This window comes from Oncorhynchus masou, chromosome 19 (genome assembly GCF_036934945.1).
Source record: "Oncorhynchus masou masou isolate Uvic2021 chromosome 19, UVic_Omas_1.1, whole genome shotgun sequence".
In the NCBI taxonomy this organism is placed as follows: domain Eukaryota; kingdom Metazoa; phylum Chordata; class Actinopteri; order Salmoniformes; family Salmonidae; genus Oncorhynchus; species Oncorhynchus masou.
The window spans coordinates 20,370,863-20,391,026 of record NC_088230.1 but is presented as its reverse complement, the minus strand read 5'-3'; the positions used below and the strand labels follow the sequence as shown (position 1 = coordinate 20,391,026).

Sequence of the window (20,164 nt, the reverse complement as noted above, 5' to 3'; positions counted from 1 at the left end):
TCACAGACAAACTGAATTGGTCCACCCACACAGACAGCATCGTGAAGAAGGCGCAGCAGCGCCTCTTCAACCTCAGGAGGCTGAAGAAATTCGGCTTGTCACCAAAAGCACTCACAAACTTCTACAGATGCACAATCGAGAGCATCCTGGTGGGCTGTATCACCGCCTGGTACGGCAACTGCTCCGCCCACAACCGTAAGGCTCTTCAGAGGGTAGTGAGGTCTGCACAACGCATCACCGGGGGCAAACTACCTGCCCTCCAGGACACCTACACCACCCAATGTTACAGGAAGGCCATAAAGATCATCAAGGACAACAACCACCCGACCCACTGCCTGTTCACCCCGCTATCATCCAGAAGGCGAGGTCAATACAGGTGCATCAAAGCGGGGTCCGAGAGACTGAAAAACAGCTTCTATCTCAAGGCCATCAGACTGTTAAACAGCCACCACTAACATTGAGTGGCTGCTGCCAACACACTGACTCAACTCCAGCCACTTTAATAATGGGAATTGATGGGAAATGATGTAAAATATATCACTAGCCACTATAAACAATACTACCTAATATAATGTTTACATACCCTACATTATTCATCTCATATGTATATACTGTACTCTATCATCTACTGCATATTTTTGTAATACATGTATCACTAGCCACTAACTATGCCACTTTGTTTACATACTCATCTCATATGTATATACTGTACTCGATACCATCTACTGTATCTAGCCTATGCTGCTCTGTACCATCACTCATTCATATATCTTTATGTACATATTCTTTATCCCCTTACACTTGTGTGTATAAGACAGTAGTTTTGGAATTGTTAGTTAGATTACTTGTTGGTTATTACTGCATTGTCGGAACTAGAAGCACAAGCATTTTGCTACACTCGCCTTAACATCTGCTAACCATGTGTATGTGACAAATAAAATTTGATTTGAGAATCACATGATTTATCCGTCTCTCTGTGACCGCCGATAACTCCAGAACAAAGTTGACTGCAAATACAAAGTTGCCAATGTTTTTGCAATTTATACAAACAAGAGACGTATAAAAGATGCTTCAAATGAAACCAAGCCATGGTAAAAATGGTTAGAATTATAGGAAATGAGCTAGTGCCATGCTCTTATGAACTGAACCACATACAGGATCACTACGATACATACGTAAGTACAATACTGTAGTGCTGGCCATCCAGTCACGTTTGCTCACGCACAACACGACAATCCCCACAATGCAATACTGTAAAATACAATACACGATTACAATACAGGTGGGTGATATTTTTGTATATGTATATTAGGATACCCATTAGCTGACGTCAGTGGTGACAGCTAGTCTTACTGGGGTCCGACACATGACGAAAATTACATGAGAGACAAAATGCTTCACTATTTATTGCCATCCCCATCAGCTAACCACCCTCCTTCAGGCCATGGATGAGGCATACAATGATTTCAATCCAGACCTATGTTAGGCTTAGATTCACAATGCCAAAAGTTTTTTTCCCACATGCATGAACAATGAGGATATTTTTCTGTGACTTTGATGAAAACCTATGGACAAATGATCAAGACAAGGCTCAAATTACTGCCTGCTAAACAATTTCTTTCTTTCATTTATTTTGTTTTGATTACATTGTGAAAGATTCCTCCAATGATCACACCGTTGATCACACATGGGATAGAAATGATGGAAATGTGATGTTTAGTCATTTTTAATGGGTAGTGTTAGTGTAATACTTCATGTGAAAACAGTGTAATGTACTGTAATTTACAATACTGTAGCATACTACATTCAAAGGACAATTAACTGGTTGTTAAAAGAACTACTGTTTTGTTTATTTTTTTGCTTTGGTACTATGTTCACAAGTATGTGTTGAATTTTCTAAACTCCAAACTGGTAACACTTGTAACACAGCCAGTCTTACATTCAAAACCTTTCATTGTGCATTCTTTTTGTTTGTAGACATCTCTCACCAAATATACGTTTAATGTGAAATAAATTAATACATTGCTTTAATCACCAAAACACAACATAATGATATCTTCTCAATGTACAGTTTTAATTTTGGATACATGTTTACTGTATAGGGGTTGTATTCCTTTTTTCTTTATTTTTTGGGGGTGGGACTTTCTGGATTGTTTGCGTGTTGGTATTGTATTGATATTGTATTACTGCACTGTAGGAACTAGAAACATAAGCATGTCACTGCACTTGCTGTAACATCTGCTAATCTGTGTACACAAACAATGCATTTGAATTTGATTAGTTACATACAGTACATCTCTGAACTAGTCAATATCAGATTTTTTTTCCAATATACTATGAATTTAAATCATATTAGTCATCATCATAGCAGTACTTTTGAGTATACAGTTTATCATATTTATGTTTCTAATTTACAGACATACATTTTCATGATGCAGTTCTCATAATATGTACCTAGACAAGCGAGTTGGCATGTTAAATCTACAGGTTTACCAAACGGTTAGGTGATCATCAATTAAGAGCAATTAGGTTTAAGTAATAGTACAAGTAATAGTACTCTTTAACAAAAGAGAAAAGAATCATATCAAAAGTCATGTGAGAATTGCATTGTGAAAGGTAATTACTTTATATGAACATGTATTGCAATGTGAAACATGTATTTCTAGATGAAACACTGATTAAGTTTGGTGAAAAAGTGACTATGATTTTGTGTGTTATACTTAATCAATTGAAAATGTGCTTAAAGTTTTGAAACAAGTGCTTTTTGCGTTTTGTACTAACAGTTGTGAAAATGTACAACATACTTGAGGAAATTGCACCAAAACGATAAAAATGTACAAGATGTAATTTATGTTGTGTTTTGGTGATTAAACCAACGTGTGGTGAAAGATGTCTACAAACAAAATTAATGCACAAAACTAATACACTGAGTCAAGCCATCTCAACCTTATCTGTGGTCTATGAACCCCTCAGTATTCCTTGTCTAACCACCAGCCATGTCTCTCTCTCCTGCTGTGTGTGCGTGCGTGTGCGTGTGCGTGTGCGTGTGTATGTTTCAGTGGACGAGACACTGGTGAGACTGGTGAATGGATCAGGCCCTCACGAGGGGAGAGTGGAGGTGTTCCATGAGAGGCGTTGGGGAACGGTGTGTGACGACGTCTGGGACAAGAAGGACGGTGACGTGGTCTGCAGGATGCTTGGCTACACAGGGGCCTTCGAGATCCATAAAACAGGCCGGTTTGGACAAGGTAACCCAGCTAGCACATTTAGTTCCTGAAGTTGTGGGAATGTAAGTTGAGCTTTACTTTACTGACTTCATTGTCCCCATGGGGAAATGTTGTTGCAATATCATGTACACGTTTAAAGTGGCGTTTAAGTACAAAACAAATTGACAATACATCTTTCATAACAATTACAGTACATACCAATAAAAAGAAACTAGCCTGCTGGCCTTACTGAGTCGATAGGAACATTAGCCCGAGCTATTTCGGAGGGATATCACACCTGGCACAAATGATTGTCTAGCTTTGTTTTTCCTGCCGAGGGGTGCCCTATATCTGCATCCAGAGGGGAGTAGTTCAAAGCCTGGGTACACGGGGTGGCTTGGGTCAAAAATTATTTAGATTTTGGGTCTAAAATTATTTAGATTTTTGGTTTCCCATTAGTTCTGAGAACGAAGCCATACATTTCCTGAACGGTAAAACTGAAGGTTTTTAAACGTTCTGAGAACAGATGTAAATATGTTGCCTGTTCCTGGAACGTACATTTTTAGGTTGCAAGAAGGTTCTGATAACGTTTTACTATGGTCCCCTGAAAGTTTTCCTGAGGTTTTATTAATGTTCTGAGATTGGAAAAGATTACTTTGAGGTTTTTGAATAACTTCCTTAAACTTTCACTGAATGTTTCAATAAGACTTTATAACACTGCTAGATTAGTTTGGGTTAACTGTTTTGAACTCCAAACACAGATAGGACACATGGAAATGAATTTGCTTAGGCATTAATCATGCAAAAACATTTCTTTATTATTGTGGCATGGCATCAGTGAGATTCAAACCTTTGATCGTCTGTTCTCTAACCATGGAATTAGCTCACTGTGCCACCAGGATGGAGCTAGCATCAGGAATTGCAACAGAAATTATTTTCCCATAGTTTCATTCTGAACAAAACCATTTTCTTTTTGTTGTGTTCCACTGTTCCGACCTGCAAAATAAAGTTTTGAACTGGTTCAAATGCCAAAAAAGTACCTGTTTATATCGTTCTTTCTGTTCCTATTTTTTTTTTTTACATTACATTAGCTCAAGATTACATTACTTCACCAAGCAGTGCAGATTGCTATGGAGCGGGCAAGCTATAGTTATTTTAGCCTAAGCAGCCGATAGTGCCTGGGTGGTGCCTAAGCTATAGTTGTTTACATGCACAATGGACCACCAAGTGTAGTGAGCGAGTTGTGACTGAAATTTTGCAGGTGGGGAGAGAGCAAGAGAGTGGAGGAGGCTTGGCTTGAAGTGCTGGGCATATTGTTATGACATGCATTATCTGAATTAGGCCTACGGAGGAGAGGCTTCTATGGAGGAACTTTGAATGTCTTTGAACTTCCGAGAGCTAGCTAGCTCACTGCCTTGTGTGTGCAGAGAGGCACCAGAATATAAAGCAGTTAATAAATCCAATGTGAAACGTGATAACTATAATGCCCGTAACTTGCATTGGAAAAGGTCATCCATTCTTCTCCAATTAAACATCTCTCCCTAATTTCTGAATCACGCTTGTAAATTCAGTAGGCTACAGTTGTCACGCCCTGACCGTAGATTGCTTTGTATGTTTCTATTTTTAGTTTGGTCAGGGTGTGATGTCTGTTTTGTTCTAGGTTTGTATTTCTATGTGTTTGGCCTGGTATGGTTCCCAATCAGAGGCAGCTGTCAATCGTTGTCTCTGATTGAGAACCATACTTAGGCAGCCTGGTTTCGCCCTTGAGTTGTGGGTAGTTGTTTTCTGTCTCTGTACCAGAACTGTTTCGTGTTAGTCTATTTTTTGTTACTTTGGTCTTATTTTGTTCTGAATTTAAATATGAACATGGACACTTACCACACCGCATATTGGTCCGATCCCTCCTCCTCAGACGAAGAGAACAGCCGTTACAACAGTAGCTTAGGCTTCGGAGGGGGAGGGGCACGTTGCCTACACACACACGTACTGGCCAATATTTTCAGCTAGCAGGCAGGCACTGGACTAAGTTTCTAAGTGACAGAGTGAGGGCTTTGGCATAGGCACCTTGTTGCATTATTTGTGGGACAAAAACAATATGCCTGGAACGTAAAACAATGTCATTAACTAGTTACCATGCTTTTAAAATAATGGTTCTGTTCCGGAACAGTATAGATCACTTTCGTTCCCATTTCTGATTCTGTTCATCAAATGTTTTTGTTCTTTTCAGGTTTTCTGTTCTGTTCCCAGAAACAGTTCCAACCCCTGGCGAGCATGTCATGTTTTTTTTTACTCATACAAAGCAATTCATTTTAGTCTATTCAAACAGACCCCATTTCATAGGAAACAAGCTCTCATTCAGATCAGGGTCATTTAGTGGACCTGAACACACTTACAAGATAGAGAATAGAGAGAGTTTTGTTGATGCTGAGAAAGGAATGTATATAACATTCTTAGAACGTTCTTTGAATGTTACTAATGTTTTCTTGTGGTTTTTACATTTTACAGAAAGGTTTTTTCATGTTCTGAGAACATTACTTTAAATAGAACCATGAGGAAACTGACAGAACGTTATACTAAATACTGAAATTCCCATTGAAGAACGTTGTTTCTTAATGTTCTCAGAATGAATTGAGAACGGAACATTACTTTAAATAGAACCACGAGGAAACCTGGTGGAAACATTATGCTTAAAATATTGAAATTCCCACAGGAGAATGTTGTTTCTTAATGTTCTCTGAACTATTTGAGAACATTCCCAATGTCAAGCCAGTTGGAGAACATTCCTAGAACTGTAATGTAATCAAATGTAAACATGTTTGAACTTTTAGGAAACGTTCTGTTAAAGTAATGAAATACCAAGAAAATAACGGTATTTTGTCAAGTTCCTTAAATGTTCCAAAGCCAAACAACTATCCTGCACAATTCCCAGAACGTTGTGGGAAGGTTGTATGCAAAATAACCATAGGACAACCACACTCTCACCAAGCTCTAAGAAACATATGGTTCTCAGAACATTATGTGCTAGCTGGGAAGCCACTTTGCAGTTTATCTCCATCTCGTTAGGAACTAACTACAGTACAGACTGTGATAAATGTGTTTCAGGGTGTTGGATTATGATTTTTATCATTTGTTTTTGTAATTGTACTTTTTTTATGGTGGGTAATTAGTGCACACAGCAGTAGAATACTACTGAGATTCATATAAGTTTATATGGAAAAATCATAGGAGCCAGATGCCATCAAAAAAGTCCCAGTGGTAATATCTGCTTCCTCTATGACCTTTTTTCAACAACTACCATTACATCACACACACACACACACACACACCCCCACACACACACACACATCTGTTAGGTCCAATCAACATATTATGGTGTATTAATATTATTTGTTTCTGGGAATACTTATTCCAAGAGCCATGCTTTAAAATGTATTATAATTCACATTGGCTTTTGAGGGCGTATGTTATTTGAGGACGAATGAAACAATTGTAAATGTGTCTTTCATAGACCCCATTTGTGAGGCTAAGTTTTCTTTTCAAGTTTGCTTCATGTTCATGCTGCACTCAAGATGTTTCAGTTATTCAATGTAATGTAGTTGGTTGTGCTATGACTTGGAGTCGGCACGTTAGCACTTTATGGTGCTAAATGTGGTAAAAAGACCTTTGAGCAGAACTCTGATCATACACACTGTGCTCCCCATCATTCGAAGGGAAAATATTGCTCACACCTAAAGTTCAAAATGTTTCTGTGGACAAAAGGATAGAGTAGATAGACAATTGGCCAGGCCTTCGTGATTGTGGTCCGTCCTCGACAATACCGTTGGTCATAAAGTATATGGAAAACAATATGGTGTGATATTTACTTACACATCCTGTTCTTAAACATGAGAGGGACAGGACTCATTTGAACATTAGGGATACTACTTCTTTGGAGCCAAGACACACAACGATAGATAACATTGCTGATATTGAGACATTACTACGAAACAACACAAAGGATTCTCATTACAGACTTCTATTTGTACGCTATATCAGACCAGCTCTGACGTTAAATAGTTTGATGGTCTAGTCTGCTGGCTCCAACTAGAGCAGGATATATTGATGTTATATTGGCCTTTAATGATCTTTCATCAAGTCTGTCTATGAATCCTCTCACCCCGTGCACAGCCTCTGATTGGTCTATGGAAGGAAGCCCTCATGCATATCTGTAAACTCTCATCATAGAGTAAAATAAATTAACGTCTGATTCAGGTTTATAAAAACCATATTGTGCTTTTTGTGCTTGTTATTTTGTCAGCATTCAAATATAACCCTGATGAAATCTGATTCAAATGTGGAGTAAGAGACATGCTTATGCTAATGTAACTTTGTGGGAACCTTTGTTGGGACAGAGACATTCATATGACATAATGCATCTTAAAAACATATATTATGTGGATTGGTTTGATATACTGTTTATCTGTGTGGTTTTCTTGCATGTATATTAGACCTTGTTGTTATAGATCAAACCAAGTTGGGTTATGTTAGGTATATATTTAAGATCCTATGTCTTTGAATTATGTTAGTGAACTTCTCAAACCTGCTTATTTAGCAAGTAAAATCATTTAGATTCCAAAAAGAGCACAGTGGTAGAACAATAAACAGAGTGTAAAACCATCCAGCCCTCAAGCACACAAATGCATTCCCATCAGATTTACATACTGATTGATGACGTGACCTTTCTTCTCAAAGCGCATGATGAATTCATTGTCCCAAGTCTACCATTGTAACTCCAAACTCATCATGAACAATGGAATTCCTAAGGTGCCTTTACACATTGTATATTCATTTTGCACATCATTCTTCAGACAGCAACAATTCATTAAGCCATCCCGGAGATCTTGACTGGGTCTTGAAATCAATTTAATTTGGATCAAGAAGCAGGCGCTGGGGGGTGTTGTCATGTTTGTTTGTCGGCCTCCCAGCTCTGTCTTCAATGTAATTGATACAACAATAAACCCAGTTTCAGACAGAGGTTCCATGCTAGAGGTCCCCTCTGGTGGTGCTTAGCTACCCTAACTGATGCCTGTGGACGGGAGAAAGGAGAGGCTTGCTCCAGTCTCCAGAACCTCTGTGTTTGTGGAGACACGGCGTGCTCTCATCCCTCTGCCAGATATCTGCCTCACATTAACACTTCCAAGAGCTCTCAGAGGAGACTCGTGTGATGAATTACTCAGCAGACGGAGGGGCTAGGAGAGGAGCCTGAGTATGGCCAGACTAGACTCTGCTATCACAGTCTCTTCACTTCAGATAAAGGCTGTGATTTGAGAGAAAGAATAGAACAGAGCCTGATACTTGGCTGGCCCCATGCAACTCTCTTTTTAACATCAGCTATCAGAGCAGCTAACCGATCACTGTACATAGCCAATCTGTAAATAGCACACCCAACTACCTCACCCCCATATTATTACTTACCCTCTTGCTGTTTTGCACCCCAGTATCTCTACTTGCACATCATCATCTGCACATCTATCACTCCAGTACTAATGCTAAATTGTAATTATTTTGCCTCTATGGCCTATTTATTGCCTACCTCCCTTCTACACTTGCACACACTGTACAAAGATTCTTTCTATTATGTTATTAACTGTACGTTTGTTTATGTGTAACTCTGTGTTGTTTGATTTTGTCGCTTTGCTTTATCTTGGCCAGGTCGCAGTTGTAAATGAGAACTTGTTCTCAACTGGCCTACCTGGTTAAATAAATAAAGGTGAAATAAAAAAATATGAAAAATGTATTTGAAAAAATCCTCTAAATCCCTCCTTTATAATCTCAGTTGAAAACCATATGTTTGTGTAAGTACTGGAGTGACCTGCACTGTCAGGTAAATCTTGACTAAAGTGTTTCCTCTCTCTCTTTCTATCTCTCTCTCTAATACATTGCCCTGTCTATTTCTACAGGTACTGGGCTCATCTGGATGGATGATGTGGCCTGTGTTGGGAATGAGGACACCATCCACCAGTGCAAGTTCTCAGGCTGGGGCAAGACTAACTGTGGGCACGTGGAGGATGCGGGGGTGACATGCAACACCTAACACCCACCATTTTAACTCCCTCTGAGTTCAGTTCTAAACTGCAGAGTTAAATTGCAGATGACAGGCAGCGTGAGGTAGAGCAGAGGGGCTGCGTTCTGACGCCCTACACCTACTCACTGCTGTGGGCAACTGATTTGACTTCAGACCCCTTTAGGGCCTCATGGCCGACTTTGTCCAAGTAAAGTAGGTTTAACAATAGCTGAACTAGATTCAGTGCCTATAAAGGACCAACTTAAAAAATGGTCAGTCACAAATGTTTGTCCAATTGTTGACAGATGACGCAATTACAAAGAAAAGAAAGGGAACTAATGCCATTTGAAATAGATATATGGCTTGGCCCCAGTACGATTGATTGGTTTGTCTGTCGATTTCAACATTTCTGTCTGTGGAAGCAAGCATTGTTTTTTTTATCATCATGACTTAGAGTCTCTCTCTCTCTCTTTTTCATTCTTCTCCCTTCAACTGACTAATTTTGATTATGTTAGAGTGCAGCCAAAAATGCCTCTTTCTTCATCGACAATTGCAGGGGCGGTTTGGAGACTAACGGTTGGTTTATGTATGGAAACCAGGACTAAAGTAAGACAAATTACAGCCCTAGATGGCTTTTTATATTTTGGGAACATTTTTATGAAATGGTAAAACATGCACAACGACTTGAGGTTTATCACAGGAAAGGAAACAGGGAAATATAGATTATTGTGTGAAATAAGCGAAACCAACCGCTGACGTAATACACTTTCAAATGTAAATCAAGTGTTGCCATGAGCATGATATATTTTATCATACATTTCTGTAGATGAGCCTAGACAAATATTGCTTTGGGATAAGCAAAGATATGTGCTGAGGTCCTGAGGACTAGGTTTGATATACTCAGACACAAATCTGGACTATCTCTCAGTTTTTCATTTGAAGCGTTGAAGCAGCTCCCCTTTAGACATGGTCCTCACTTTTATCCACTGAGGTTCATATTCAGACAAGTGCTATTGAGGTATTATAGAGTGCTATAGAGCAGTGGAGGTTGGTGGGAGGAGCTATAGGAGGACGGGAATGGTTGGAATGGAATAAATGGAGCGGTATCGAAGACGTCAAACATATGGAAACCACATTTTTGACTCCATTCCTTTATGCCATTCCAGCCATTACAATGATCCCATAGCTCCTCCCACCAGCCTCCAGTGCTATAGAGTTTTCTGGTTCGAATACCTGAGCCGACAAGGTCAAAAATCTGTAGATGTTCCCTTGAGCAAGGCACTTGACCCTAATTTGCTCCAGGGGAGCCGTACTACTATTGGGGATCCTGTAAAACAACACATTTCACTGCACCTATCTGGTGTATGTGACAACTGTCAAAGATAACACCTTACCCTCTTTGTATATTTTCATTCAGATTGATAATTCTTCCCTCTTGGGAAAGAAACTATAAAAAATATTTTCTATTGGATTTCTTCAGAATTATTTTCATAGAAAGAAATTATTCTGGTTTTGTAGAAATACATATTCCTGCAGTATGTGATCATTACTATTATAATCCACTCTCAAATATTCAACTAGGGTGCAGTTAGTCTGTGGACATAGAGGTAATTGTTGCATGGATCTTCAACTGTTCTGTAAATTCATCAGTCATGCAATGCCTTTTCAAGTACAAGGGAGCAGCCTGCACACAATTTTGATTTGTATAACAGGGACCACAAACCCAAGTTCCACTTTAGGAACATACTATCAAATACTAGGATGCTATAATTGCCACAGTATGTGAAGTCGAGATTGGTTGATTTATTATACCATGGTACCCCTGTAACTCTAACCAACACTTTTATTGGACAAGATTTAATAAGGACATTTGAGGAGTGTAAATATCTGTTTAGCGATTGTGCTGGTCATAACACCCGGCCCACATGAAAAAATACTACAGTTTACTATAGAATACTACAGCACTTACTATAAAATTCTGCAGTAAACTGTAATACTGTAAAATACTATACTACACACTGTAGCATCCCTCGATCATGTGTGGTAGTACTTACTAGAGAACATTGGAATATACCGTAGAATACTATAGTAAATACTACAGTATTATCCGCAAAGAAAACACTGTAGTAATTACAACAGTAATGTCCGCAAAAACACTACAGTCGGCAAAAACTACACTTTTTAGAACTATATTAAATACTACAATATTTAATTAGCATATACCCTGCCAATTCCCCTCGGTTGTCACTCGTTACCACAGCCGCATAGTATTTTAAGCCCCGCCTATTTCTACAATTTATCTTCTTAAAATGTGATTTTAAACCTAACCGTAACTTTAACCCTAACCTTAAACACACTGCAAACCTTATACCTACCATACATTTAGATGAAGAATACATTTTTTCCCCATACATTTTTTTAATGTTATAGCCAATTTAGACTTTGTGGGTATGGTAACTAGTGGAGAACATTCCTCTCCCCCATATTCCAATTTGTCCACCCATAAGTTAGCAACCTACATGCCAAGTATAGACCATATATTGTGTTTCCCACAGATTATAGAAAAGAGCAGAAGTGCTGAATTCTGTTTAGACCCCAGTCTCAACTACATACAGATAATTGAAAACGTGATCTTTTTAGTACTTGTCCAGTAGATTTCCTCAAGGACAAAGCCTCCACTTATGTCAAATATAATAAAACAAAAACACTATAGTAAGTACTACAGTAATATCTTAAACACTACATTAAAAACTGTAGTATATACACTAGTTTTATTTTACTACAATAATTATACCATAGTTGACTGTAAATATACAGTATACCACAGTAAATACTACAGTGAATATTACAGTAAAGTCTGCAAAACACTACAGTGAATACTATAGTATTTATACCATAGTATAGTATTTTTTCATGTAATTTGAAATGTTTAAATACAGTGAATATGTGACAATATGTCATGTGTTCATTAGATAATACTTTGAAACTTGATATTTCTTGCTATTAAAAAAAGATAATGTACTGTTGAAAGAATAAAATGGTATTCATTTGTTTGTGTGGACATTTATTTTTATTAAAATGAGGTTAGAGCTTTCTACGGAATTGCCTAAGTAATCCTATCCCATACTATAGCTACAGTAGGGTTTCCCAAACTTGATCCTCGGAACCTCAAGGGTTTTTGCCCTAACAGTACACAGCTGATTCAAATGATCAACAATTGATGATTAGTTGATTATTTTAATTAACTGTATAGTCCAACGGCAAAGCCAAAACGTGCACCCTTTGAGTTCCCGAAGACCGTGAAACCCTGCTGTAGCTACATCAAGAAAACAGGTGAAGATGGAGAGAGAAAGTTGGGCATGGCATCTCTGGATTGACAACTGAGAAACAATTACCTTAAACGGATATAGAAATGACTGCTGGAGAATCACCTGATCACCTCAGCATATGGTGAGCCTAGGGCAGGGGAAGGAAACAGTGTTCCTGGAGTGCTGCAGGTACTGTAGGATTTTGTTCCAACTAGGCACTACACCTGATCAACTGAGCACATTGATCAGTTCAGTGATTGCCTAAATTGAACACACCTGGTCTTCCAGGTCGGTTACATAAAAAACACTCCAGGACTAGGGTTGCCTACCGAGAACAAAGACCTTGAATCACGAGTGAGGGGAAGATGCGTTAATCAACATGTTTGAATTTTTATTGGGGGATTTTTTACATTTCTTTTATATTTTAAATATTTTTTTTGTATGCAGGTAATAGCACATTCATTTTATCATGTCAAATGTTTGGGTCTTTGGTACACCCAGGTTCATACTCTCTGATTGTGGGAGTCTTTAGCATCTGGAACTGTATCAATCTATTTTCTAGTTTTATGTCAAACACCAAGTTGTTTATTTGAGGTATGACATGAGGACAATATTTGTTAAGGGATATTTCAGTGGAATTCACAAATGGACAAAGGAACCATTTGAATCTTATCCTCTATTGTACCCACAAGGCCTCTCTGGCATCAACATCCATGACTGTCCCATTGAGTCAGCTCTGTATGAGGATTTGAAATGACAATCTGTGAATCTATTTACAGTGATTTTGTGCAAGGGGTAGTGGGCTCAACAACTATATCTCTTCAGTTAATTTATGGAAAGAAACCACATTGTTCAGAGCAGGCTCACGTCACATAACTCTGAGAGAAAGGGCAGTTCCAGCAATCAGCACTACTTGACGTGTAACTTTAAAAAATGAATATGTTCCAAGGCTGCACATCAAACTGCTACCCCAGAGCCCTCCAGAACTCCCCCATATTCCCATGAGTATTCTGGACAGGATCAACTCTATAAGAAAGATTTGACAGGTGCTGTTTGCTATTGTAAACTAGCAAGAGTTATCGGTGGCCTTTGGCCTGGATTTCCTGAACAGTCTTCCATCTCCTGTGTCTGAATGTTCAGATGAAGCTGCTGTTGGAACACGCACATTCTGTTGACATGTCCATATACAGAATTGATTAACATATGCACACTGGATATGATCCAAATTAAAGTTAAACAATAAGCAAGAAATTGTCAAAATGCTGTTGATTATTCAAGTAAAACCATGAACAAATAAACCATGTATACAGAACAACATTTGACATTGAAAACATGCATGAAGTGATTAAATTGTGGATTTCCCCAATTCCACCCAATTTGAGCAGAGCTGAGGACAGCTCTTTCTTCCCCTCCAGAGCCCACACTGAGGTTTGACCAAGGAACACATATGTCTATAAAAACAACCAAAACATGTAGCAACAATGCACTGTCTTCATATTAAACTATATTTCTACAATATAGTGCTGAATGAAAGAGGGGAAACAACTAGGGTATTGAAATGGTTCCCACCAGTGATTACACAGCATGCAGTACCACCTGGAAGGGCAGTATGACTGGGGCATGGTCTGCCTATTGCTATGGGGATGTCATGTAGCTATGCACATGTGGAGAAATTGGGTAAGACACGTGTGCCTCAACTGTGCTTGGGATCATTTCAGACACACATGCAGGCTGCAGCAGACATCTGCTCAAATGTGGCTGGTCAAATAACAAATTAAACAGGGGATTTGTCCCTTGATCTACAGAAAATCTGGATATCTGTTCTGCCGCTAGAGTCCAGGGTTTGGGCCCCAAACATGAAAATGTAAGATAAATAAACTTTTTTTAAACTTGCGTAAACAGTCTGTGAGAGAGTGCAGAAAATGTGCATATCTAAAGCTATCTTTTCTCCCCTTAGAACACACACCATATCAGTCAAGAAAAACACACACATGCATTGAACATAATTGTTGTTTATAAGAGAGATAAACAACATGGGTTTGACAAGTTGGCTCTGCATGAATCTCACATTTCAGTGCACTACAGTAGGCCTTCATTGATTTGGAATCTGATATATTATGGCACCACGGGACCATCCTCAACACACCACTGGTGGCACATCTACCTATTTATAACCTGTGGTCATGACATGCACTATACGTTTGTAAGATGTTTAATGTAGGTTAAAGCACTTTGGTGCATCTACATGTACCCACCATCCACATAGACTGAAGGTCCACACAAACAACATACCTCTCTATTTAGCTCCTATGCCTGCCATCTGCTGGTGTAATACATGTATTTTACTTGCATATATATATATATATATCAAATCAATTCAAATTTTATTTGTCACATACACATGGTTAGCAGATGTTAATGCGAGTGTAGCGAAATGCTTGTGCTTCTAGTTCCGACAATGCAGTAATAACCAACAAGTAATCTAACTAACAATTCCAAAACTAATTTCTTATACACAGTGTAAGGGGATAAAGAATATGTACATAAGGATATGAATGAGTGATGGTGCAGAGCAGCATAGGCAAGATACAGTAGATGGTATCGAGTACAGTATATACATATGAGATGAGTATGTAAACAAAGTGGCATAGTTAAAGTGGCTAGTGATACATGTATTACATAAGGATGCAGTAGATGATATAGAATACAGTATATACATATACATATGAGATGAATAATGTAGGGTATGTAAACATTATATTAGATAGCATTGTTTAAAGTGGCTAATGTTAGTGGTTGCTGTTTAACAGTCTGATGGCCATGAGATAGAAGCTATTTTTCAGTCTCTCGGTCCCAGCTTTGATGCACATGTACTGACCTATATATATATATATATATATATATCAAACCAGAAGCACCATTAGCTACATCATGACATTATATTATACACCAGTGTGTCCATGCCATTCAAATAGTTGATGGGCTCAATCTGGGCAGTGGAGGCTGCTGATGGGAGGACGGCTCATAACAATGGCTGGAACGGAGCAATTAAGGTGCTACCAACCTCCTGTGGCTTAATCACTGTATATATCTATGGGCTACAGGTTACAAATGCGGAACACACATTTCGGTTGAATACATTCAATTGTGCAACTGACTAGGCATCCACTTTCCCTTTTCATTACATATTTTAAAACGCTTTTTCATTTGACAGACGTGCGGTTTGTCCTTCTAGCGCGCCTGTACTTGACCTACGTAAACAATTTTTGAACGAAGGCTGGGCGCGTTTTCTGCAGGTTTTGTGATGAAGACATAGCTAGCTACAAGACAGAAATTGGTAAGAAATAATAATGAGTGAATTTATCCCATTATGCTTTAGTTACATAAAACGATCATAATCGTACGTTTGAGTAAATTAGCATGATCGCTAACTTTGGGTCCCTGCGATAACGTTAGATCACTGACGGTTATTGAAGTTAGCCTAGCCGAATATGTAACTTACTGTTAAGGCATTACCGTCTATGAATGGGAAAAAAGTTCGCATAGAGCAGTGGCCTACCCTTAGATAACACGTTAGCTAGCCAGTCAGCTGTGCTAGCATTGACAATTATTTTACATCTGTCGACATCTCTATTCACAGATCTAGGAAAGAATGGATTCCACTATTGCCAGTGATGTGAATGGATTCAAGACGCCCTGCAAACCAGACAGGGTTAAGGTTAAGGGCCTTCTCTCTGGTAGCACTGCCAGTCCTAGAACTCCCATAACCATCCCTGCCTCCCCTTTCATGAAGAAACTGGGATGTGGAACTGGGGTGAATGTGTATCTCATGAACAGGTTTGTTTTGTTTAGCTTCTTCAATGTCACCCATGGTTTTGGTGTGTCACGAGTCATGACCATGTTCCCATGTGCTCGTTTTTTTTAGAGTTGGTAAACTGAACCTGTCTCCATGGGCTGTCAAAAAGATCAACAACAAATGTGCCTCAAAGCAGGTGGGTGTCTACCAGAGACGACTCTGTGACGAGGCAAATATCCTGAAAGGCCTGCAGCACCCAAACATTGTTGGTAAGAATGAAAATGTTTTTATTTTTTTTATATATATTTTTTTACAGTGTAATGACCTATACTCTACATGAAAAGGGCTACCGTACTTGTACATATTATAAAGATTGTGTTGAACAAATCCCAGTCCATGCAATAATTGGTTCTTGATATCTGTATTAACAGCCATATGATTTGACAGGATTCCGTGCCTTCACCACTGCCAATGATGGCTCTAAGTGCCTGGCCATGGAGTATGGTGGGGAGAAGTCCCTGAATGACCTGATAGAGTGGCGACGAGAGGAGGGCCTGAAGGCTTATCCAGCTGCCACCATTGAGAAAGTGGCCTTGCATGTGGCGCGTGGCCTACAGGTAACCTCGTACTCATCTTTTGAACCCAGTTTACACCTGGTCTAGGTCCGGAAGGGGTGGGTAATTGAGCATGCATGTAAACAGAAAGCTGTAATACCAGGAGTACTGTAAACTGCATAGGCTTTGATGTGATTATACAGATAGGCTAATTGATATGGATGGCCTTTATTCGGGGTGGCAGGGTAGCCTAGTGGTTAGAGCGTTGGACTAGTAACCGGAAGGTTGCGAGTTCAAACCCCCGAGCTGACAAGGTACAAATCTGTCGTTCTGCCCCTGAACAGGCAGTTAACCCACTGTTCCCAGGCCGTCATTGAAAATAAGAATTTGTTCTTAACTGACTTGCCTGGTTAAATAAAGGTAAAAAATAAATAAAAAATAAATCATTTCTCGTGCTTTGGGGAAGTCGGCAAATGTAATGTAAGCAAATGTAATTGAAGATTGCTTTTATACATTTTCCTCAACTCAATCCTCCTCTGATGTGAATACAGACATGTGGTGAAGGGTCTTTGAGTTTCTCCTCTATTGGTGTTATTACAAAAACAATTTGAGGTTCACGATTTCAAATGTTTTGTAATCCCGTGAGGGGGTGTTTTTTTAAGTGTCACTGCTGAGTGTAGATATCTTTAATTCATTGCCTAGCTATGGCCAATTAACTTTAAAAGCCACCAGGAAAATCCCCTTAAATATCAATGTTCCTGTTTTCTCTTTCCCTCTCATTGTTCCAAGATGCTTCATGTTATTCCATCTTTTAATATGAGTCAAACACATGACTGTACAATTGTTATAGAAGTATAGGAAGGAAACACTGAAATGTATATATTTTTTCCACTTTCTCCAGTACCTTCACAATGAGAAGAAGCTATTACATGGTGACATGAAGTCTTGCAATGTTGTTATCAAGGGTGACTTTGAGACTGTCAAAATCTGCGATGTGGGAGTCTCCTTGCAGTTGGATGAGAATATGAAAGGTAAATGTCACCATCTGAGCTGAATACATCCAATTAAACACTGTGGAAAATAGGCATTACTTGGTATTTTGGTCGTTAGGCCTCGTTTCCCCATGTTGTCAGACAACCTGCCCTTTTCACTGTTAGTGTGAACCTGAGAAATTAGTCTGGTGTAAACACTGATTAGACTTTAACAAAGTACATTCCTACTAGCCTGGTTTAGGACTCTGGGAGTAATGCCAAACTTCTGTTGTTCCTGCAAAGTAGCCTGTAGATTTTCACAATGTTGCACGCACTCATGTCATGAGCCTAATGGAACGAATGCCAGGGGCTTTCTCATAAACACAGCCTGGGAATTCATGGTAGTGATGCTGTAAGGAGGGGTATAGAGTAACAATGTACAGGTGGTTTGCCATGTAAACAATGCCTGTTTTCATGAGGTCATGGAACCTCTCAAGGAAAAGGGCACAATCAATACAAGTTTATGTATTCTTGTATTTCAGAAATGGGCTTTAGGCCTAGGCATAAGTGACTCATTCCGGGTGTCAAGTGAAATGCAATAAGAGTTTAGTTTACCTCAAACCAAATGCAGAAGAGCTAGAACTTTGTTTAATGCACATTAATCATTTTATATAGACTAAAATTGGTAATAGTTTCACCCTTTCATGCAGCTTGCTTGTAAATGCTTTGAGCAATGTGTGATTAATTATAGTTAAGAGATGTTAACACTGGCAAGAAAAATGAAAGGGGATTGAAAATGTTTACAAAACCTCCATTTCTGTTACTTAGGCTTCAAAGCAAATACATTCCTCTTTATTCTTCAATAGTTTCTTAAACATGTTCCCAACTAAAATCTTTACATTCTATTTTGGGATTTTCTGAGAACCACAAATACTCACAAATAAACTGTTGGTCAAATGTAAGAACTCCCAATATGCCTAAAAACCCTGGCTTCAATCACTGTATAACGTGTTTAAACCTATTCCTGTTTGTGCCTCTCTCAGTGAGTAACCCCAAAGCAGAGTACGTTGGCACTGAGCCGTGGAAGCCCAAGGAGGCTCTGGAAGAGGGAGGCGTGATCACGGACAAGGCAGACATCTTTGCCTACGGACTGACCCTGTGGGAGATGATGACTCTGGCCATGCCTCACTTGGAGATTGAGAACAGTGAGGAGGAGTAAGGAGAGTTCTCATACTCTGGCTGGATTTGAATCTAGAGCTCTTTTTAAAAGGCTATTTCCCTTACGTTAACTTGTTTTAGATAATTACTTCATAAGACCTGAGATTTGTCACTGTTTGTCAAACAATATCACTTGCTCAATGATTGTTTAAATATTAAAGTTTATTGTAAAATGACTTCTCTTTTTAGATGTCTCAATGGACGAGGATGACTTTGATGAGGATGCCTACTATGAGAGGTTGGGCACCCGACCGGCGCTGGACTCTGAGAGTCTTGGGGGAGCCTACCAGAGAATGGTGGAGCTCTTCTGGCTCTGCACGGAGGAGAATCCACAGAAACGCCCGTCGGCTACCCAAATAGTTCAGGTTCTGGAGTCCAACATGCAGGCGGACAACGTCATTGTCATAGACTGATCAGTTAGACTAGTCTCATCTCATTCAAACCATACTGTAATGTTGACTAGTCTTGTTTTCGTTTCCAGAAACCTTTCCTGTTTGTCTTGACTTGTATGTATGCAATGTACGGTATTCTTAGGTGAATTGTAGTAAACAAAATGTCTCAGTAAATTGATAAACAATTTAAAGAAGCTGCTTTTCTAAAGACTAATACTTCAGCATTTTAGTAGTGTCATATGTAGCATACATTGTGCCGCACAATCTGAAACTGAACATGTAATGTAAAATAGAGGAAGGAATTCTCAGCTGAAGCAGTCAGATTGTTAATGATCATGCAATTAAATTAATATGCTTAGATGCTCATCGTCATTAAGACTAGCCTGACTGAAATTGTATCTTTATCAACTTAACTGTGTTATATACACTGAACACATGCACAAAGCTTCTCTCAAATTTTGTGCACAAATGTGTTTGGATTCTCAAAGGAGAAATTATCTTTCACCTGACAGGTATGGCATATCAAGAGTCATGATCATTACACAGGTGCGCCTTGTGCTGGGGACAAGGCCACCTTAAAAGGTGCAGTGTTGTTGCAACACGTCTCAAGTTGAGGGAGTGCACAATAGGCATGTTGACTGTAGGAAAGTCCACCAAAATCTGTTTCCGGGGAATG

At 39.1% G+C, this 20,164-nt stretch overlaps 2 protein-coding genes across 4 annotated transcripts in view; both read left to right on the top strand.

The window, feature by feature from the left end:
• LOC135505974 (scavenger receptor class A member 5-like) overlaps positions 1 to 12,299 on the top strand; it is a 76,467-nt gene extending 64,168 nt beyond the window's left edge. For all 3 annotated transcript variants that reach the window (XM_064925282.1, XM_064925284.1, XM_064925283.1), the window contains exons 8-9: positions 3,060 to 3,248; positions 9,146 to 12,299. In XM_064925282.1, coding sequence (XP_064781354.1) covers positions 3,060 to 3,248; positions 9,146 to 9,279 — 323 coding nt within the window. In that variant the 3' untranslated portion in view covers positions 9,280 to 12,299. The remainder of the gene's footprint in view (positions 1 to 3,059; positions 3,249 to 9,145) is intronic.
• Positions 12,300 to 15,786: 3,487 nt separating this feature from the next.
• Positions 15,787 to 19,682, top strand: LOC135505973 (lymphokine-activated killer T-cell-originated protein kinase homolog). The gene is made up of 7 exons (XM_064925281.1): positions 15,787 to 15,894; positions 16,198 to 16,394; positions 16,483 to 16,622; positions 16,801 to 16,970; positions 17,809 to 17,938; positions 18,922 to 19,093; positions 19,287 to 19,682. The coding sequence occupies exons 2-7, from the start codon at positions 16,210 to 16,212 to the stop codon at positions 19,507 to 19,509; spliced, it is 1,020 nt and encodes a 339-aa protein (XP_064781353.1). The 5' UTR covers positions 15,787 to 15,894; positions 16,198 to 16,209; the 3' UTR covers positions 19,510 to 19,682.
• Positions 19,683 to 20,164: the final 482 nt, after the last annotated feature.